At 56.5% G+C, this 19,646-nt stretch overlaps 1 protein-coding gene across 1 annotated transcript in view; it reads right to left on the reverse strand.

Annotated features, from left to right (window-relative positions):
• The window catches only part of CACNG4 (calcium voltage-gated channel auxiliary subunit gamma 4), a 58,443-nt gene extending 41,318 nt beyond the window's left edge, over positions 1-17,125 (reverse strand). The window contains exon 1 of the mRNA XM_060645632.3: positions 16,571-17,125. Within this exon, the coding sequence (XP_060501615.1) occupies positions 16,571-16,790 (220 nt within the window). The 5' untranslated portion in view covers positions 16,791-17,125. The remainder of the gene's footprint in view (positions 1-16,570) is intronic.
• Between the last annotated feature and the right edge of the window lie 2,521 nt (positions 17,126-19,646).

Below are 19,646 nucleotides of genomic sequence, written 5' to 3' on the forward strand. Positions count from 1 at the left end.
CTGGAAGCGAGTCTGGGAAGGCAGAGAGCTGGGCGCACATGTTGGCCTGCGTCCAGGCCAGTGAGCCTGCCTTAGTCTCTCCACCCCCGCAAGGGAAGTGTTACACGCGCACGTGCTGTAAGGAGATGAACTCCACAAAATGCCCACACATTACAGGTTCTCAGGAGTCGCAGCTGCTGCTGTCACAGCTCCGCGATGAAGGGGATGGGACGCGAAGCTAGACCGCCCGACTTCGAATTCTGTTTTCACCACCTGTTGGCTCTGGGGCCTACGGCAGCTTTCTCAATTTCTCCACACCTCAGTTTCCCCATCACTACAGCAGAAGCAGTGACGGTACCTACATCACAGTGAGGAGTAACTAAGTCAGTGTATAGAAAGTGCCTTGGGGGCGCCTGGGTGGCTCGGGCGGTTAAGCCTCTGACTCTTGATCTTGGCACAGGTCATGATCGAGCCCCGTGGCTCGTGGGGCTGAGCTCCATGTCGGGCTCTGTGCTGACACTGCCCAGATTGGGATTGTGCTTGGGATTCGCTGTCTCTCTCTCCCCCCTCCCCCACTCATTCTCTCTCTTTCTCTTTCTCTCTCATTCAAAATAAATAAGTAAACTTAAAAAAAATTTCTAGGGGCGCCTGGGTGACTCAGTCGGTTAGGCGTCCGACTTCAGCTCAGGTCATGATCTCATGGTTTGTGAGTCTGAATCCTGCGTCAAGCTCTGGGCTGACGGCTCAGAGCCTGGAGCCTGCTTCAAATTCTGTGTCTCTCGCTCTCTGCCCCTCCCCCACCCCCACCCTCTCCCTCTCTCTCTCTCTAAAATAAATAAACTTAAAAAAAAATTTTTTTTTAAATTTCTAAAGAGCTTGGGACAGTTCCTGGCACGTAGTAAGCACCAAGTGAGCGTTTGTGTACACGTGCTCTCTCTTTTTCTCTGTAATATACCTGATTAACCAATGGCTCATTAAATAACTACGTAAATAGTATTAAACCATAGCTGTTATGATGATGAGATGAGATAACATACGGAAAGTTCTGAAAAGGATACATTTAGTGCCTGGTACACAGTAAGTGTTCACTAGACGTTCACTCTTATTTAAAAAAAAAAAAAAATCGTAATTTGGATCCTACGCAGAGAAGTAGGAGGGAGAGTGTGGGGTGGGTAAGCAGGTGAGAGGAGAGGGCCCCAAGGGCACCCAGGGCAGGGAAATGCTGGTCTGACACTTCATGGGCAGCACAGCACCCTGTGATAAGTGGAGAGGGTCTCCCGAGGGTCTCTGGACCCCAGCCCCTCCCAGAGCGCTCTGTACCAGGAGCCATGCCAGGAAGGCTTGTTGACTGAAAGCCAGAAACGGTCTAGAGAAAACAACCAGGTTTAACCACAAAGAAAACAAACAAACAAACAAACAAACAGAACCAGGTGAATTTCCTTCCCGATCCTTCAGAGATGGGAGGATTGAGGGTGGACATAAACCCCGCTTCCAAGAGCATAAAGGACTTTTAAGGGCAGAAGACGAGGGCTTTGTTTTCAGCTCCAGGAAAGACTGCGCGAGAAGGAACAAACATCACTATCAGAGGCGCAGCGATTTTGATGAGGATCAAGGAATAATCGTTCCGTCTAAGACTGGGCATCTCAGCCTTGGGCCGCTGGGCTTGGGACCTCATGTTTGCCTCTGGGCATCATCTTGCACCGCGATCTTAGCTAAGCCTGCTGCCAACGGCTAAAGACAGCACTGATGAGCATATGGCCGCAGGGACCCCTGGGCACTGACAGGCATCGCCTGGCATTTGAAGGGCCAACTGACTCACTGCCCCAAAGAGCAAGGTGGTAGTGTGCAGGTCACAGTGGGAATCGCCTTTCCTCCAGTATTTGCCGCGCAAAGACTTTTTCTAAAGAATTTACACGAACGGAATTGGCAGTGGAAAATATTTGAGACAGAAGAACCCTTTATTTTAAAGCATTTTGAGGACTTCTTGGTGCAATGAAGCATGTCTAAACTTGCCATAGGGGGATTTTTCGGAAAAGGGAAGAGAAGGGGAGAGGAGGGAAGGGAGGAGAGGGGAGGGGAGGGGAGGGGAGGGGAGAAAAGAAAAGAAAGGAAAGGAAAGGAAAGGAAAGGAGAAGAGGAGAGGAGAGGAGAGGAGAGGAGAGGAGAAGAGAAGAGAAGAGAAGAGAAGAGAAGAGAAGAGAAAAGAAAAGAAAAGAAAAGAAAAGAAAGAAAATTCTGTTCAAATGTCACTGGATTCAGATTTTTAAAACCTTAGCCAGCCTGACTCAGGCAGAAAAATTCTCCCAAAGGAACATTGCATGACACAGCTTTTTATATGAAGTATTTAGTTTTACATATGTGATAAAAGTTTGTCAAAGCATATATCTGGGTTTTATTTTCTTTTCGCTCACTTTTGGGGTCAGTTCGGGTACTTTTATGGCATGAGATGGATTTCTAGGGATGGAAAGCGAGTGTGTAAATTGTGCTTGTGGGAAACAAAATCTCAACTATGGACAGCCCACAGAGGCTTTCGTCCAGGAATCAATTTGGTTAGTAGTCAGGGGTGGCCTGTAATAAAACACTGACAAAAGGTGACTGGGCATGATGCCGGGGAGTGTGTGTCTGGATGAGTTGAAGAATAAAGAGAACAAATACCATCAATGCTGAATGAACCCACGTACCCATTCGTCTGTCTGAGGGCTGGAGACTGGACCCGGTGCTTTTTAAATTTAAATATCAGGTTTCTATGTTCCCCTCCACTCCCTGCAACATAACAGAAAATCTGAAAAAGATAGAAGGAGGCAGAAGAAATCACGCCTAGTTCCCACGACCACTACTTTAACATACTGGTGAATTTCCTTCCAATATCTTTTTTCTGGCCTCCTAGAATAAACCGAGCCCTACTCACATCTATTGTACCAGATGACCTTTCCAGGTTCCACATCTATGGGTTTTTGACTCACTCAATTTGCTACTTAATAGAATTCTCCCCATGTTTAATAAACCTCCCCCAAATCACAGACTTGAGATAATACATTTTTATCTACTAAATGCCTCAAGAACTTTCAAAAGCCTGCCGTGAACAGAAAGTAGGAGAGAGTTCGTGTGCTTTAAATATGGCACACTCTTGGGGCACCTGGGTGGCTCAGTCCGTTAAGCCTCTGACTTCAGCTCAGGTCATGAGTTTGTGGGTTGTGGGTTGGAGCCCCGCATAGAGCTCTGTGCTGACAGCTCAGAGCCTGGAGCTTGCTTCGGATTCTGTGTCTCCCTCTCTCTTTGCCCCTGCCCCACTCATGCTCTTTCTCTCTGTCAAAAATAAATAAATGTGGGGGGAAAAATGGCACCCTGCAAAGGGAAAGGGGAAGAAATAGAAATACAAGGCAGAAAGCAAGGGAGGGAGGGAGGGAGAGAGGTGGGAGGAGGGAGAAGGAGGGAGGGAAGGTTGGGGGCTAGGAAGAACAAAAAGCTTGGGACTGGTGGGATGCTCAGAGAAGGGGACCCACAGGTTGGCCGGGTGGGTGTGGTGATTATGGGGACAGTGGGAGTGGCTGCAACCCAAACAGGGACCCTCGGGACACAGCCACCAAGTAGGAAGAGGAACTGATCCATGTGAAGGCGGAGGACAGGCCAGGGGCCAGGACGCACACCTCCCGGAGGGACCGAACCTCAGGGCCACGGGCCACAAGGGGCCGCCGAGGTGGAAGGACAGAGACCCTGCACGTGGTTAAGCAAACGGGACTCTTCGCCCACCAGGCATCTGGCCTTGCCTCACACGCAGGAATCCGTGGGCAGAAAGACAACAAAAGCTATTTTTCATGCAAGAGGAGTTGGACATCAGGAAAAATCAGAGCCCCTTTGTATGACATGCCAAATTGCTGAAGCGAGAAAATGTCTCGGGCGAGGGCTCAGATGCGAGCCGCGAACAGCACGCTCGCCCAGGGGAACCCGGACGTCAATGTGCGCTTGTTATCGGGGCTTTTCAGAGCGAGGGCCGGAAGCGAGCGCGGGGCGGCCTCCCCCCATCGCGTGGCAAAGATGAGCTGGTGACACGGCCTTGGCCGGACTGTCTGGCCCCTGGAAGGGAGCCTGGGTGTCCTGAGATGTCCCCGAGGAATCTTCAGGGATCCGTGTTCTTCTCCCTGCTTGTGCTTTGGGGTGGGGGCTCGGCAAAGACTCTCTTCCTCTGAGACCCATCCTCACGGGTGCTGGTGGGGGTGGGGGACCCCTTCCCGTTGCCTCCACGTGCAGGGCATTCCCTGGGTTAGTAAACGCCAATCACTACCAGGCATTGCACACTTTATTCCTGGCTCATCCCGGCTCCTGTGTGCAAATCTGCACGGAAGGTGTTGCTAACACCCCATTTTGCAGAGAAAGCAACTGAGGCTCACAGACACTGTGAAATGACCGGCTGGTGGCCCCACAGTTAGCAGGAGGCGGAGCCTGGCTTCAAACCCCACTCACCCCGGGATTTGAACCCTCTGCCCCGCCCCCATGCCCTCCTTCCTCTCCAAGAGGCCGCTTATAACAGCTGCTGGGTATTTCAAGTCCATTGTGAAGCAGATGTGTGTGGAACCCTGCGTGTATTTTCCTCTCTGGATCCTCCTGATGACCCCATGAGACAGGTCTGGTTAGAGTCCCCAGGAGGAGGACCCCACAGCCTGGTGTGGTCTGATGCTCCCCACACCCTGCCCTGTATGATGCTGCCCTCTTGCCTCCTGTGGGGTTCCCCGGAACCAGAGGGTAAATTCCCCAAGGGCTTTCTGTACCCACAGTGCGAGCACGAAGCCAGGCACTCAGCATATGCCCCATAAATGCTTAACAGTGACAGAGTTTTAAGGAATACTGCCCTCTAAGGCAGCCCCTGGCTTTGAGTAGCATTGGGGGTGGCCCTTGGAAGAAAAAAAGACAAGAAACAGGTGAGGTCTGGTTCCAGGACCCACCTCCGCTCCCCACCCCAGCCGCCAATTTCAGTGCAACCCCAGGACCCTCCAGCACCAGCTTCCCTGTCCTGTTTTTCTCATCAAAGCCTCTTCTCAGGGCAGAAGGACACTCGGGAGAGGCTGTGTCATGTATGGGGTCCGGTGCAAAACGACAAATGCAGACCCTCTTGTTCAAGAGTGATCAAGAATTCAAGGAGGGTGTCAGCAGAGCTCTGAACACACAGACGAGCTCCGAGTCCCCAAGTCCCCAGCCCTCGAATACAACCCTGGTGACAACAGTCATTTTACATCCTTTGCACATGACCTGCTACTGGGGTCTGGATTTTTCTAGGACAGTCTTGATTTTAAACAGTCTGGATCTCCCCCCTGCCCCACCAACTCCTCAAACAAGCAAGGAGTGCCGAAATTTCAGGACCTCCGTAACACCTCCTGTGTTACCTCTTACAGCCTCGACAACAACAGAAAACCTGTTGCCTGCTTTTTATCGAGTTTGGGTTCAGAAAATACAAATGTCACAGTGCCATGGGTCCCGTGGGGGAACCGAAGGCACCGAGGTTCAACATTGACAGCCTGACATCTCATCACAAGGGGGAACTGTTTTCATCCACCCAGCAGATGATTTCCACATCTGTGTCTCCGGGCCCGCCCCGCCTCATCCCTGCAGAGTGGGGTGGTCCCCCACCCTGTGCACTCAGTCCTTCCGTGTCCAGCTCTCCTGTCTCCAGTCCCCCTAGGCTCCTCCACTTCGGTTCTGTGTCTCGGGGAATGGCTCCACTGCCTGGGGCGGGTGTCTATCATTGTATCCCATTTTACAGATGAGGAAACTGAGGCTCCGAGAAGCTAGGGAATTTGCCCAAGGCCGCAGGGAATGCAGGGTAGAGCAGGATTCGGATGCACGTCTCTTTGACCACCTTCGCCAGCCCCCGTCCTATTAACCATCACGTGGACTTGGTCCAGATATCACCTTCCTTCACTCTTTTCTTCTGGACAGTGAGGCTCCCGATGGGGGCTGTCAGAGAGGCCAGTGGGGCCGTATCTGCAGGGTTCGGACATCAGGGAATAAGCATGACTCGACCACAAGTGGGATGCGGGCCTGTTGAAAGGTGGCAAGCTGGGGAAGGATGTCCTCTGATTACAGATTTTAATTTTTTTAATGTTTATTTTATTTTTGAGACAGAGACAGAACATGAGCGGGGGCGGGGCAGAGAGAGAGAGGGAGACCCAGAATCCTTGGAAGAAAAAAGCAGGAAGAAAGAAAGAATCCTTGGAAGAAAAAAGCCAAAGCAGGCTAAGCACCGAGAGGGTGGGAGAGGAGTCGTGGAGAGACCGCACTGGCCACCAGGAGCACATCTGACACGTGAGCAGCCACCTGCATGTGGCTCCTGGCCAAGGTTGTCAGGGTGAAAAGAGGCCAAGCCAATAATATTTCCACGAAAGGCTGCCTGAAGTCCTGTCCCCTCTGCAGTGCCTCTGTGGGAACCGCCACTGTGTCTTAACAGCACCTTCCCAAGTCTCTTCTTCACATGACCCTGGGAGGGAGGGGAACAGACAGAGGGATGAGGCAGGCAAGAGGGAAGGAGGAGAAAGAAGGGAGGGAAGGGGAGGCAGAAAAGATGGAGGGAAGGATAGGTATCGTTTGCCCATTTGCCAGACAAGCAGATGTGAGGCTCTAGGAGGTTAAGGGACAAGCAGAAGACGGCTCAGATGATCAGTGACAGAGCTGGGATCAGGCCACGGGTCTCCTGACTCTCATTCCAGTGTTCCCACAGCCCAGCAGCCTGTCCTCCTGCATCACAGCCCGGATCCCGCCACCCTGGAGTTCACGGCCGTGGCCCCATTGCCTGCCAGGAGGTGGGAAGGGGGGACGCTCGGCCTGGGAGGCTGCTATCCTCGCCACGGGCACCACCTTGACGGCAGACCCTATGTCGACTCCTAATCGAGATCCCCCCGGTTCCGATTTCATGGTTCACAGCAGCCCCTCGGAGCGGTTCTGCCTCTGCGAGATGATGGCACCACGCCGTGCTCTCCACTGGCCCGAACAACCCCGGGGAGGCCCAGCGTCTCCTACTCCCAGACCCTGGGGGCCGCTGAGCGGACCCGGGGCCTCGCTCAAATCGGCTGCAAACTTTTTTCTTCTGGGAACATCTCCAAAGTCCGGGACGCATGGGGATAGGGAGAAGGCCATCCCGCCTTGAATATCTACAAGATGCCAGGCACCTTGAAGGTAATTCTGCACATAACCCTTGGGAAGATTTCCCATGCGATCTTTGCAACGATCCCAGGGGCTAATATGCCCACGCCCCTGTCTTACCATGAAGGAACTCTAGTTTAGAGGTTGTCTGACAAGTGGCAGACCCTGGGCTCAAACCCGGGTCCGTGCGACTTCGGGCTGGCCGTCCGATGCTGCCACTTCCGTGTGGCCTAATGGGGGCCCGAAGGGTGAGCTGGGATGGGCGTCCAGCCCTGCGTCTCTCCCCGGGGGGCGAGGAGGTGACAGAGAGCAAGAACGATGGCAGGTGAGCCAGGGAGGCCGAGCAGCTGTAGTTAATCGGTTTTCTCCCAGGCTCTGAGCTGGGCTTGAGTCAAGAGATGCCCGACGCCCACTCCACACTCTCAGAGACGGGACAGTGGCCTGGGAGGAGGAGGGACAACTGGAGAGCACTCTGGAGTACCTCTACCTCTGTAGGCTCTGCGTGGTGAGAGGCACAGGAGGGTGGATGTTGTGTGACAGGCCTCGCTTCAGGTCGGCAATCCTTCGAGGTGGGGGAGGGGGGAGGGCGGCTTCAGTTAAAATCCAAAGCCTGGGGCGCCTGGGTGGCTCAGTTGGTGGGCGTTTGACTTCGGCTCAGGTCATGATCTCACGGTTCGTGGGTTCGAGCCCTGCATCAGGCTCTGCGCTGACCGTGCAGAGACTGCTTAGGATCCTCTGCCTCTCTCTCTCTCTCTCTCTGCTCCTCCCCAGCTTGCACCCTCTCTCTCTCAGAAATAAACAAACATTGAAAAACAAGTTATAAAATCCGAAGCTTTACGAGCCGGCGCACAAACTCTGCGGCTGGAGGCATACGTGCTCAAAGAGCCCAAGGAGGGAGCTGGGGCTTGCTTCTTGGGGGAGGCTGGCTTGAAGGATGGACAGAAGTCGGGGGTGGGGGAGAGTAGTGGGGTGACAGAGAGATCCTGATGTTTAGGGTAGCAGAAGCTATCAGAGGATTCTTTTGACCCAGGACCCCAGCAGGGCGGCTCCCAGGCCCCATCCCGGCCCCAGGGAAGCAGGAGGGCAGGAGGAGGCCTGATGCCAAGGCCACTTGAGGCCAAGTATGGAGTCACAGTCTGCCGTCTTTGAGTCGGGGTCATGCAGGGGAGGTGCTGTCTACTTTGCAGAAACCCTGGAGCTTCCCTCAGAGGCTCGTCTGGACCCCAGCCCTGTCCTGACACTGTGGGGTGCCCTCGAAATGCAAAGGGGCAGGGATGGCTAGCATCCAGCGAGAGATATAGCTACCAGGTGAAGGATGACCTTCAGGCCTCCTCACAGCCCCCTACTGGAGGTTGGCAGCTACATTCATCTGGCTCCTGGCCTACACTCGGGAACCTGGTGGAATACAGAGGCCAGGGGCAGGCCCCGAGTCTCCCCAGGGCTGTCCTGACGAGCATCGTGTTTGGGGAGCGCCTACTCCGTACGTGTGCACTGGCTACTTTCACATCTGCTGTCTCATTATCTTATTTTCCGGACACATGAACGACTCAGAGAGGTTAAGTAACCTGCCCAAAGCTGCACAGCTACCTGGGAAAGCTGGGATTTGAACTCAAGTCCTCTCTCCCCAAAACCTGGCCTCCTGCCTCTACCCCACGCTGCCTTTTCAACAGAGTCTATTAGGATGCAATAGAAGGAAGGACACATCGAATACATTTCTCCCAGGGCTCTGTAACAGAGACGATCTGGCTTCCCTTCAGCAGTGATTTCCTCTATTATGTGCACACTGGCACCTTACAGTTGGTCACGCTCTCCTCTCTGTCCCGGCCCCAGGAAGTTCAGAGACAAGCGTGTGGCCCATGTCCAGCAACACGGCCGGCCTTTGCAGCAGGCACTTTGTGTGCTCAATCGGACTCAACCATCACCTTATTTTCCTGCTCTTGTTTCTACTTCTGTCCTAGTGCCTCACCTACTTTGCTTTTTCTTTTCTTTTCTTTTCTTTTTTTTTTTTAATCTTGTCCCTTTCTTCCTTGCTCTGTTTTTTGGTTGGAGGAAGAAGAACTAACCAGGGGAGAATCACGTGATGTCGTTTTCACAGCTTTGAAAAGTTTCTCATACGGAGAAATTGATGCGTGAGGAAAAGAACGTCTCTCATCTGGCATCATGTCCTGACTTGCAGCTCAGGAGAGATGTTCTCTCGCAGCGCCTCCCGGAGCGCCACGGGGGTGAAACACAAGAATTGCGGGGGGCCTGGGCCTGGCCCTGGGGTTAGGGCCAGTCTGTTCTCTTGGTGAAGCTGTTCCCGGGGATCTGGCCCGTGCACAGGCGTCTTTATTGGAGTGTGTGTTTGTGGGTTAACTGTGACGGAGCCGGTGAGCTGTGCCAACGAAGCCCTAACCAGGCCGCCCCCACACCCTCTCCTGCTCCGGGGGCTGTTACGAACGAACGAGCCAGCCGTGTGACCTTGGGTGAGTCACTTTGCCTCTCCCGCCTCGAGTTTCCTTTGCGTCTTTGCTTCCAGCGTGCGAGGATCAGGGCACCTGAGCAGTTCCCATCCCCAGTGTGGACACATGCTGGGGTGTCACAGGCAAGGTAAGGTGGGTCACCTGCAGCTACTTATCTTAGGAAGAGAAGGGAAGTGGGCATCACGTAGGCAGAGGCCAGCTCCCCCTACCAGGAGGGTTAGGCTCCCTCCACATTTGTTTTCTCGAAGAAAAGAGAAACAGGTGGAACTCCTACCGGCTGCCGGGAACTGGGTCTCTCCCTTCCCCCCTCCGAAATGACGCTTCCCTTAGAGCAGTGGTTCTCTGCAGGGGGTTGATTTTGCTTCCCCCTCCCCACCCCCTCCCCACACATGCCCAGGGGACATCCGGCAGCGTCTGGAAGTATTTGTGGTTGTCACAGCTTGGTGGCGAGCGGAGGGGGTGGGGGTGCTTCTAGTAGGCAGAAGCCAGAGAGGTCGTTAAACATCCCGCACCACGCAGGACGGCCCCCACAACAGAGAACGATCCAGCCCAAAATGTCGGGGTACTGAGGTTGAGAAACCCTGCCCCCGTGGTGAGGGGTAGCTGATGATGAACCCGAGCCCGAACCCTCGGGGCTGTGATGACTGATGGTGGTCCTCCCGAGTTACTCTCCTTGGTACTTTCCAGCATGCCTCTTGGAGGTGGGCATGCTGCTGGCCAGTGCCAGATGTGGAACCCCTAGGGGTACATGCTCGGTTTCCCTTCTCGACCCTGCTCTTTCCTCCGGACGCAGCACCACTGTCCCGCAGCTGCCGTGGCCCCAGATCCAGGCGGCATCCTGGATTCCTCACCTCCTCCTCCCCATCATTCTCTCCACTTGTCCCCACCTCTGCCGCCGCCACTTGCCCCAAGGCCGCCAGTCTGGTTCTCCGCAACCATGACCAGACCTGTCTCCTGGTGGCCTCCCCTGCCTTCCAGAATCTCCACTTTCCACGTGCAGCTGGAGGATCTTCTAAAATCATAAATCAGATCACTTTACTGTCCTCCCCGAAACTCCCCAGAGCACTGATCCTAGTCCTGATCTCGAAGCCTCTCCTGAGCCCCCACACCCCCATACCCTCACACGGTGATGGAGCCTTGCCCAGCGTCTCCTGCCTCAGGGCCTCAGCTTGCCTTTTCCTCTCCCTGGAAGGTCTCCCTGCAGTCCTCCAACAGCTCTTTCCTGTCCCCTTGACTGACCGCAGCCCTCCCCAGCCTCTCCCAGCACACCCTCACTCTGTTTCCGTCCTAACCCTCACTAGTACCCGAAAGTGTCAGCTTCATGGGAATGCTGGCTCCAGGAGAGCAGAGACTGAGTCTATCCCCTCTGCGGCTGTGACCAAGAGCCTCACACATCTGACACGGAGCGGGTGTTCAGTGAGCACGTGTGGAACAAAGGAATAAATGAATGGATGAATGAATGAATGCATCAATGAATGGAGCCACCCAGGCGCCCCAGGAGACTTATTTTAAAGCGTTGCTGGTTTCCTACTGAGCCTTGCTGAAGCCCCTCACACGGGGGTTCTCCGAAGCTGGCTCTGTGGTGAGGGCACTGAATCAGACCACCAAGATCCCCAAAGTCGTCTCGCTAGGTCAGCTGGATCTAGTTAAAAGGATATGGTTTTCTCTTACAAGAAGAGAGGAAGCAGTGAAAGAACAAAGCAGAGCATTAAGGGAAGGTACACAAGAGAAGGACTGCCAGGACTCCTGCCTGTATGACTAGAGAGTGAGCACCTGTTAGGGAGCAGGGACAGGAATGCTGATGTTCCCCTCCACATTCATATGTTGAGGCTCTAACCCCCCACCCCCCGCCCCCTGCCCCTGCCCCTGTGGGATTTGGAGGTGGGGCTTTGGCGGTGAGTGACTAGGTTTAGCTGAGGTCTTGAGGGTGGGATCCTTATGATGGGATTTAGCACCCTTATTAGGAGAGACCCAAGAGCTAGCACTCTGACCGGAGGGCAGAGTAAACTAGGGGACCACCTGCAATCCTGGAAGCCGGCGCTCACCGGGGACCAAACTGGCTGGCACCTTGATCTTGGGCGTCTAGTCTCCAGAACTGTAAGAAATAAATGTTGCTCAAGTCACTGGGTTCATCGCATTTTGCTCTGGCAGCCTGAGCTAAGACAGCCCCTTACTTGCCCCTTCCCAAATCTGTGTGGTTCAAACAAAGGACATCCTCTGGTTGGTGGAAAGCCAGGCTCATCAGTCCGGCCTCCAAGGTGATCCAGACAGAAGACATTCTGTGATCCTCAAGAGCTGTGACCATCTTAAGCCTCATAACCTCCATCTATGAAAGGCAGATAATATTCACCTCGAAGCGTTGACCATTACAGGAACTAATGCAGTCCTGCCCAAAGGTCAGCCCTAAGGGATGGCTGTTATTATCAACACCGGAGGGCAAAGGGGAGCCCTGGGGAGAGGGGACTAGCTGGGGAAGGCCTGTTCTGGCTGCTCTCACTTGTCTGGGCCTCACTGGACAGGCTGCCTGTGAGTTATCGCAAGAGAAAATGAAAGCAAACACAGGAAAAGTTCCCAGGCTGGGGCCTGGAGCGCAGTGGGTGTGGAAAGGGTGTTATTTGAATCAAAAGCTCTCTGAAGGGTCCTACGTTGGGAGTTTAAGGCCAGCACCTGCCTTCAAAGGGTTCCAAGGGCCCTGGAGGAGGAAGCCCCGCCCCCAGGCCGCTGGGCAAGTGGGCGGGGACTGGGCGGGGCCTCGGCAGGCAGGAGCCCCCGGGTAGTCCCCTACGGCTGTCCCATCTCTCCCCTGGCCCCAGGGCGCAGTACTCATGGTTCCTTTTTCTCTGTGTGCCCTGTTGTGAATTCAGTCTGGGTACACTGGTGTGAGAGATGCTGCCCAGGTGAGGGAGGTGAACATGACCGGGACATAGGACTCTTGCCCTCAGGGTGGAGAAGGTCGAGAATCTCTCTGCACCTTCTCCCCAGCCAGTGCCCAGGACAGAGCTGGCACAAAGCAGGCACGGGGGTCAGCCTGGTGTCAAGGCTGCCACCTTCAGGCTCTGACAGAGCTGTGCGTGTCTGGGGTGGGGGGGCAGCTTCACTTCTGGGGAGCTTGGGAGGGGAGGGGAGGGGCGGGGCTGAGGCTGAATTTTGCCAGGACCAGTTATTCTGGGCCCAGAGTCCTCCTGATGGCAGTGCAGTGTCTGGGTCCCTCATGGACCCTGGCCTCCAGCGGCCCCAGCGAACACCCCAGAGCTAACAGGGGGCACGGAGGCTTGGGCATGCTGACATTCGCTGCTGCCCTCTGGGCCCAGTCACCTCCCCTCCCGTGTTTCCATGAGGTTTTCATTCCCAGCACACAGTACGTGCTCCATGACTCTTGCTTCCACTCTATACCTTGCCTGATTGCAACACGCATGAGAGCTTGAACAAATGCTGCTTGGTGATACTTTTGACAGAAAAGTCCGCAAAGACTTATTACTCCTTTCCTATGTCCACCAGCCTGGGGCTGAGTGTCGCCAAAGACACAGAGGAAGAATGAGGTGGGGTCTTGGGAAGGGTGGGAGCAGGAGGCTGATTGTGACGAGGATGGGCTAGTCCAGGATGTGGTGGAAGAAGAGAAAGAGACAGAAACAGAGACAGAGACAGAAATAGACAAGAGAGAAGAGGAGAGAAACGGAGGGAAGGGGAGAGGAGAGGGGAAGAGGGGAGGAAAGGGGAGGGGAGAGGAGAAGAGGGAAGGGAAAGGAAGGGAAGGGAAGGGAAGGGAAGGGAAGGGAAGGGAAGGGAAGAGAAGGGAAGGGAAAGGAAAGGAAAGGAAAGGAAAGGAAAGGAAAGGAAAGGAACGGAAAGGAAAGGAAAGGAAAGGAAGGGAGAGTATGTTATACAATTTGGGCATCACTTGTACATTTTCTCTTCTGAATGCCTTCATGCTGTTGGCAGCCCAACCTCAGAGCTAGGCTCCACTGGGTAGTCAAGTACTTGGTTCTATTTTTAATGGCAACCCAGAAGCTGTTTGGGAAAGGGCAGGATGACATGGTGGGAAGAGCTTTGTTGTGAGACAAAGGCTCAAATCTAGCCCAGCAGCCTCCTACCTGGGTACCTCTGGGTAAGTGCCTTGCCCTCTCTGAGCCTCTGTACCCTCGGCTGCAGATGGGGCTGAAGACAGCACCCTCTCAGGGCTGTTGTGAACGTGCCATGTGGTAACATGCACAGGCTCGGCACTCTCGAGTATTTTGACTTGTCCGATAGACGGGCGGAGGGGTGAGACCCGGCTCTGGGGGAGCAGAGAGAGGCTGGGGCGAGGTCGGCCCTGCTGAGGCTGTCAGACTGCACGGACGCCTTAAACACACAGAGGCCTGGGCTCTCCTGGCCCAGCAACATCATTTATGGGAAACGACCGGGAAACTGAATCCACTGTTTGTGAGTTGCCAGCAAGAGCTTCGGAGTCCCACGGTCACAACCAGGGCTTTGCTGGCTGCCTGCTGCAACATTTCCAGTTTCAGCTCAGAGGTTTGATCTTTGCATTGTTTTCCCCACGTACAGCTTTGGGGTACTTTGCTAGAGAACAGGTGGAAATCATGCATTTGACACACAAAGCCAACACTGGGGTGACCAGACCCCCGGGGAGTGGCTTGGGCTTACTGGGCTGCCTGGACCCCGGCCGGCTGGCAGGTGGAGGCATCGCAGACGTCAGGTGACTGTGCTTTTAGGAGATAAGCTGGCGGCTTCCACCCAGGTCGAGGGACTGTCATGATAAAGCCAGCCACAACAAGGAATCCTGAACCTGCTCTCCTAGCCCTGGGTTGGTCCCAGGGTGTTCTAGCCTTTGGATGTGGCCTGGTTTGGCCCTCAGAACCCCTGAGCTGGGGGAGGGGGGGGGGACAGAGGCAGGTCAGTTCTTACGGTGAAGTCCCCCAGATGGCAATTCCCCACCCTCCCTCTGCCAGCGGAGCCAGCTGCCCAGATCAGCTTGGGGCTCTCTTGATGAACACTGAGTGCAAACGCTCCAGGCAGCTGGCAAGATGCTAAGTGAAGCATCAATCCTAATGAGGATGAGGAATTAATAAAGGAGGCATCCCAGCCACTCTGCAGAGGCCGGGCTTGCCACCGAGGAGGAGTGAGTTAGTTCCAGTCTCCGCCGGGAGACTGGAAGGCCTGGGGTCCACGTGCGCATCTGGGTGGTGACAGTGACATGGCTCACTGCGCCACGCAGAGCCTGTGGGGTAGAACGTGGGGGCTCTGCAGCCCCTGTTCTGTGTCTAATTCAGGTGCCGTGGCAGGTAGTGACGTGGGTACATTCTCCAGATGAGAAGAGTAGGTGTTCGTGATCTGAACAACTGCACACCCAAAATGATGTTTTTCAAGAGAAAAGAGGAAGGTGTGATCGTGGGCCCACCGATCCTTTGTGTGCCTGTGTTTGGCAAACTATTGACTGCACATGCCCGCTCCTCCAAGATACCACTTAGCCCTGGCATTAAACTCCAATTGCAAAGGGCAAGGCAGCCTCGCTTGGGAGAGGATGTGGGGGGCGGAGGTGGGCAGGATTCCTGTGCGTGCAGCCTAGGGGGAAGGAAAGGGAGCAAGTTCAACCTCGCCGAGCCGACCCAGCTTTACAAAGCCTCTTTTTAGCTGACTCCAAACGCGGCCAGGAAAAGGGCCATCTCCCCTACCAACCTCCACCAAGATCCAACCCCGCTGAACTATCCGCAGGGGCTGTAGCTGCAGTAAGGCAGCCTAGGTGTGTGGGAGAACTCCCCGAATAACCGAGGGGCGGAGTTAACGCACGGGAAAAGGTTACAGAGAAAGAACGAGGAAACTCTGTCCAAGGATATCTGAAAGGAACGCTCCGCCAACTTCCCCCACTCCTTCTCCGATCTGAAAGCCAAGCCCGAGCGGCAGACCCGTCCACAACCTGGCTGGGACCAGACCGCCCCTCCACAGCCACCTGTTAGTTCCAGTCCCGCAGCGGGGCGGGTGGGAGGCGCAGAAGTCGGGCGCATTTCGCCATTGGAGGCGTCCGGGCCCCCTCCCGCGGAGGGAGCGGTCCCCACAGTCCCGGGACACCCAATCCCGGCCCCCAGAGGCATTCCAACCTTCGAACACCTTCTACTCCGCCTCCTCGCGCATCTAGGGGCGCAGCGCCCCGCCCCTCTTGCCCCGACGGGGTGGCCACGCCCCTCCCAGGCAGTTCTCGGTCCTCGGGTAGCCCCTGCACCCGCCAGTGTCCGGCCGAGGTCTCCCGCAGCCTCCCTGCCGAGGGACCAGGGCCGAGGGCTTGCTCCCCTAGTCGGGGGGGGGGGGGGCGGGGGGCCTCGGTGACGCACCCCTCCCCTCCCCACCGAGCAGGGAGGAGCGGGTCGGGGCCCCGTAGAAGAGTAGGCGGAGGAGCAGGGTCTCGGCGGCGTCAAGATCCGGCGACCCGGTTCGCCCCGAGCCGCTCGGAGCCCAGCCTCCACCCCTACCTCTCGGCCCGGGCCTGGAGCTAGCGTGGAGCGGCCCCGGCGCTCCCCGCCCCCGGCCGGCCCCGCCCCAGGATGGCCAGTTCCCATAGCAATCGCACAGACACCGGTTGCCAAGCAACCCCTCCCCCTCCTCCTCCCCTCCTCTCCGGTCGGCTCCCCCCAACCCCAGCCTCCTCCCGCCCCCACGCCATCCTCCACCTCCCCCGGGGGCTCCGGCGCGGCCCCTCGGGATCGCTCCGGTCTCGGGCCGCACGCGCGCGCGTGTGAGTTTCGGCGTGTTTCATTGTGCCTGCGTGCGAGGGGGTGTGCGTGTGCGAGGAGAGTTTGTGGGGTCGGTTGAAGGGACCCCGAGCTGGTGCACAGCTGGCCGCGAGGGGACCCGCCCGTTCGCTCCGGCTCCTTTGTGTGTCGCGCGGAGCCAGTGCCGCGCCCACCCCCTTCCCGGCCGGCACCCCGGGCAGGGTGTGCGTGCGCGCGTGTGTGTGTGCGTGTGTGTCTGTGTGTTGGGGGGTGGGTGGGTGCCCGGGCCGGACGTACCTTCGATGCAGCACACCCGCCACAGCCCCGAGTGGGTGAGGTCGCCGCGGGCGCGGCGGGGCGCGGGCCCGTCGTCCATGGTCAGGTTGGTGCCGTTGCAGATGTGCGCGCTGGAGTAGAGCCAGTAGTCGGTGCCGATGGCGATGGCCATGAGCGAGAAGGCGGCGAAGGCTCCGGCCGTGGTCAGCAGCATCTGCAGCCCGCGGTCGCATCGCACCATGGTGGGCGCCTCATAGTCCGCCGCCCGCCGGCCCGGCCCGCCGCGCCCGCCCGCCCTCCTCCCTCCGCGCGCCGCTCCGGGGGCGCCCGGGCTGGGGTGGGGGGGGCCGAGGGCCGGGGGGCGGCGCCGCGCTGCGTGCTCCGACCCCGCGCCCCGGGCGTGCCTGCGCTCGGGCCCCCGCCGGGGCTCAAACTCCGAGGCGCGGCGGCGAGTGAGGGCTGCGCGGGCCGCCGGGCGGGCTGGCGGCGGAGGCCGGGGGCTCCTCCCTCTCGGCCCGCCCTCCCGGCTCGGCCCGCGCCTCCGCCCCGCGCCCTCCGCGCCTCCGCCCGCCGCCCGCCGCCCGCCGCCCGCCGCCGCCGCCGCGCTCCGGGCCCGCGCCCCGCTCCTCTCGGCGCCGCCCCTCGCGCCTCGGCCCCCCCGCCCGGGTTTGCCTCCCCTCTCTGCCCCTCTCCGCCCCCTCCGCCCCCTCCCCCCCAGGCCCGGATTTTCTCTTCCCCCACTCCTCTCCCCTCTCCGCGCTCGCACGCGCTCTCGCCTCCTCTCCCAGGGTTCATTCACATTATTAGAGCGAAGGAAGCCGAGGCACGGGTTCCCCGGGAGGACGGAAGGGAAACCGCGTTGCCAGCCACCTCGCTTACTCAACCCGGGACACCCAGCCTTCCCCTTAGATGGCCCTGGGGACTCTTGCATTTGTGGAGTGTGAGTGTGCGGGTGATGGCCCCCCTTCCCCCGGTGTACATATCTGTGCCTTTACCTGGCGATGGATTGTGTAGGCGCAATTTGGAAGTGGGGGTGTCCAAGTCAGATGTCCAGAAGCCCCAGATGTGGGTCACAGCTGACAGACACCGCAGGCCAAGCCAGCACCCCCCCCCCACCTCCGGCCACTTCCCTCCCCCACCCGGGTGTCTCCTACCCCCACCAGCTCCTCCAGGGGACCCAGACTTTGGGGTCGAGGGGAAAGAGAGGTGTCAGCCAGAGGTCATTTGGGAAGAACGCAGGATCCCTGTTTTGCAGAGGGGTGATGAGGTCGTGATTGAAGAGAGGGATCCCCTCCATGATTACATTTCTGATGGTCTATTACCTTGAGTCCAGGAGCACCCCAGTTGGATCGGATTCAAACCTCCAGCCCCCAGCCATTTCCCTCTTTCTTCTAGCTTCCCCTTGAATACCTTTATTTCTTTTTGCCTTTCCCTGTACACGAGCTTAACTGGCTTTCCCTCACCTCCCTCTATTGCCAGCTTCTGCCTCAAGCCCTGCTGGCTTCACTTAATTGCCTTTGCTGCTGGCATGATCCCAAACTGGACACACTCCCTTCTCCTCGGAGCCGATCCAGGCTCTTTCTCCTTCAAAACCCGGTTCCAAACTCTTCCCTCCAGGAGGTCCTCAGAGACCAGCACCTGGATGTCCCGCGTGCCTTTTATTCATCCCTCCCCGAAGTTCGTGTCGTTGGCATCCTTGATGGCTGTCCTGGACCCCTCAGGAGAGTCAACGAGGTATACCCAAAGTTGCTATTCTTGCAAGATGCAGTTTAAATTTCACCTCCTTACTAACACCTTCCCTGGGCCCCACTACCCAAGGAAAATTAATGACCTCTTCCTGGAATTGCTGGTCTCTCTTCCGTGAGACTGTAAGCCTTTCTCATGTCTGACATATATGGTAAGTGCTGAAGAAATGTTTGCAGGGTGAGAGGTGTTTCTTGTCCCCTGGAAAATGATAGTCTGATTGGGGGAAATCGAGCATATGAATATGACCCAAGATAGCGTAGCCCAAGGACCAGACTGGCTGCATTGATTCATATTTGTGACCCCTTCTCCTGCCTTTGGGGTGTCTGTCCATGCCTCTCCAAAGTCTCAGGGGACAAGAGCTGTCACCTCCATTTTCCTGGCACTCACCTGCCACCTGATCTGGGGCTCTGCACACAGCAGGTGTCCGATTATGCCTGGAGGTACACACCAGGTAGGAGATGGCTTGGTCTGCTTAAATAGGGGACCCAGAGTACCCTTACTTACCCACTTGCACCACTCCCAACAGCCCCCAAAGCACCCCTGTGGACCTAGGGTTCCACGAAATATGGTGTGAAAACCAACAGCCTGGGCCAGCTTCTGGGCCCCTCAGGGACATCCCTCGTAGCCCGTCCCGCTTGCAGTCTTCCTCAGGGACTTTGAGAGAAACAGATGGAACCAAGATACATGGATCTTATTTATCCGCAGTGTGAAGCAGTGGGTGAGGAGTGTCCCTCAATCTTTTCTTAGGTCTGGGAGGTGACACATGGGTGGTGGGGCAAGCGATCCTGACCTCACGCTAACCCCATGGAAACAACAGAAATCTTTATTCAGCAGAGCCCAGTTGGACCGGCTCCCACCAGCTCTCAGAGGAGCTGCAGAGGAGAGGAGAGGAGAGGAGAGGAGAGGAGAGGAGAGGAGAGGAGAGGAGAGGAGAGGAGAGACGAGACAGCACTGGACTAGGAGGCCAAGATGTCAGCATTTCATGCTGGCCCCACCGCTACCTAGCAGGTGATCTTGGACAAGCCGGAACCACCTGGGAGAAAGACCCCTCTCCAGTCCCTGCTTTCAGAGTGATTTTGAGGGTCAAAAAAAGTAGCCTTGCACATCGTATACACTTAGTGACCATTTGTGGAATCAGTAGTAAGTGCTCCCCTTTCTACTTTTTTTTTTGGAGACGGTGAGCAAGACACTGTCCGGCGGTTATATATTATTACATCATCTGTTATTCTCACTGTTATCTGCCTTACGACACCTGGGGAATCCGAGGCACAGAGAAGTTGAGTCACTTGCTGAAGTTCTCACACCTGGAAAGTCTTCAGCTCGGATCCTGATGACTTCGGGCCAGAATTTT

The sequence above is a fragment of the Panthera onca genome, chromosome E1 (genome assembly GCF_046562875.1).
Source record: "Panthera onca isolate mPanOnc1 chromosome E1, mPanOnc1 haplotype 2, whole genome shotgun sequence".
Lineage (NCBI taxonomy): Eukaryota > Metazoa > Chordata > Mammalia > Carnivora > Felidae > Panthera > Panthera onca.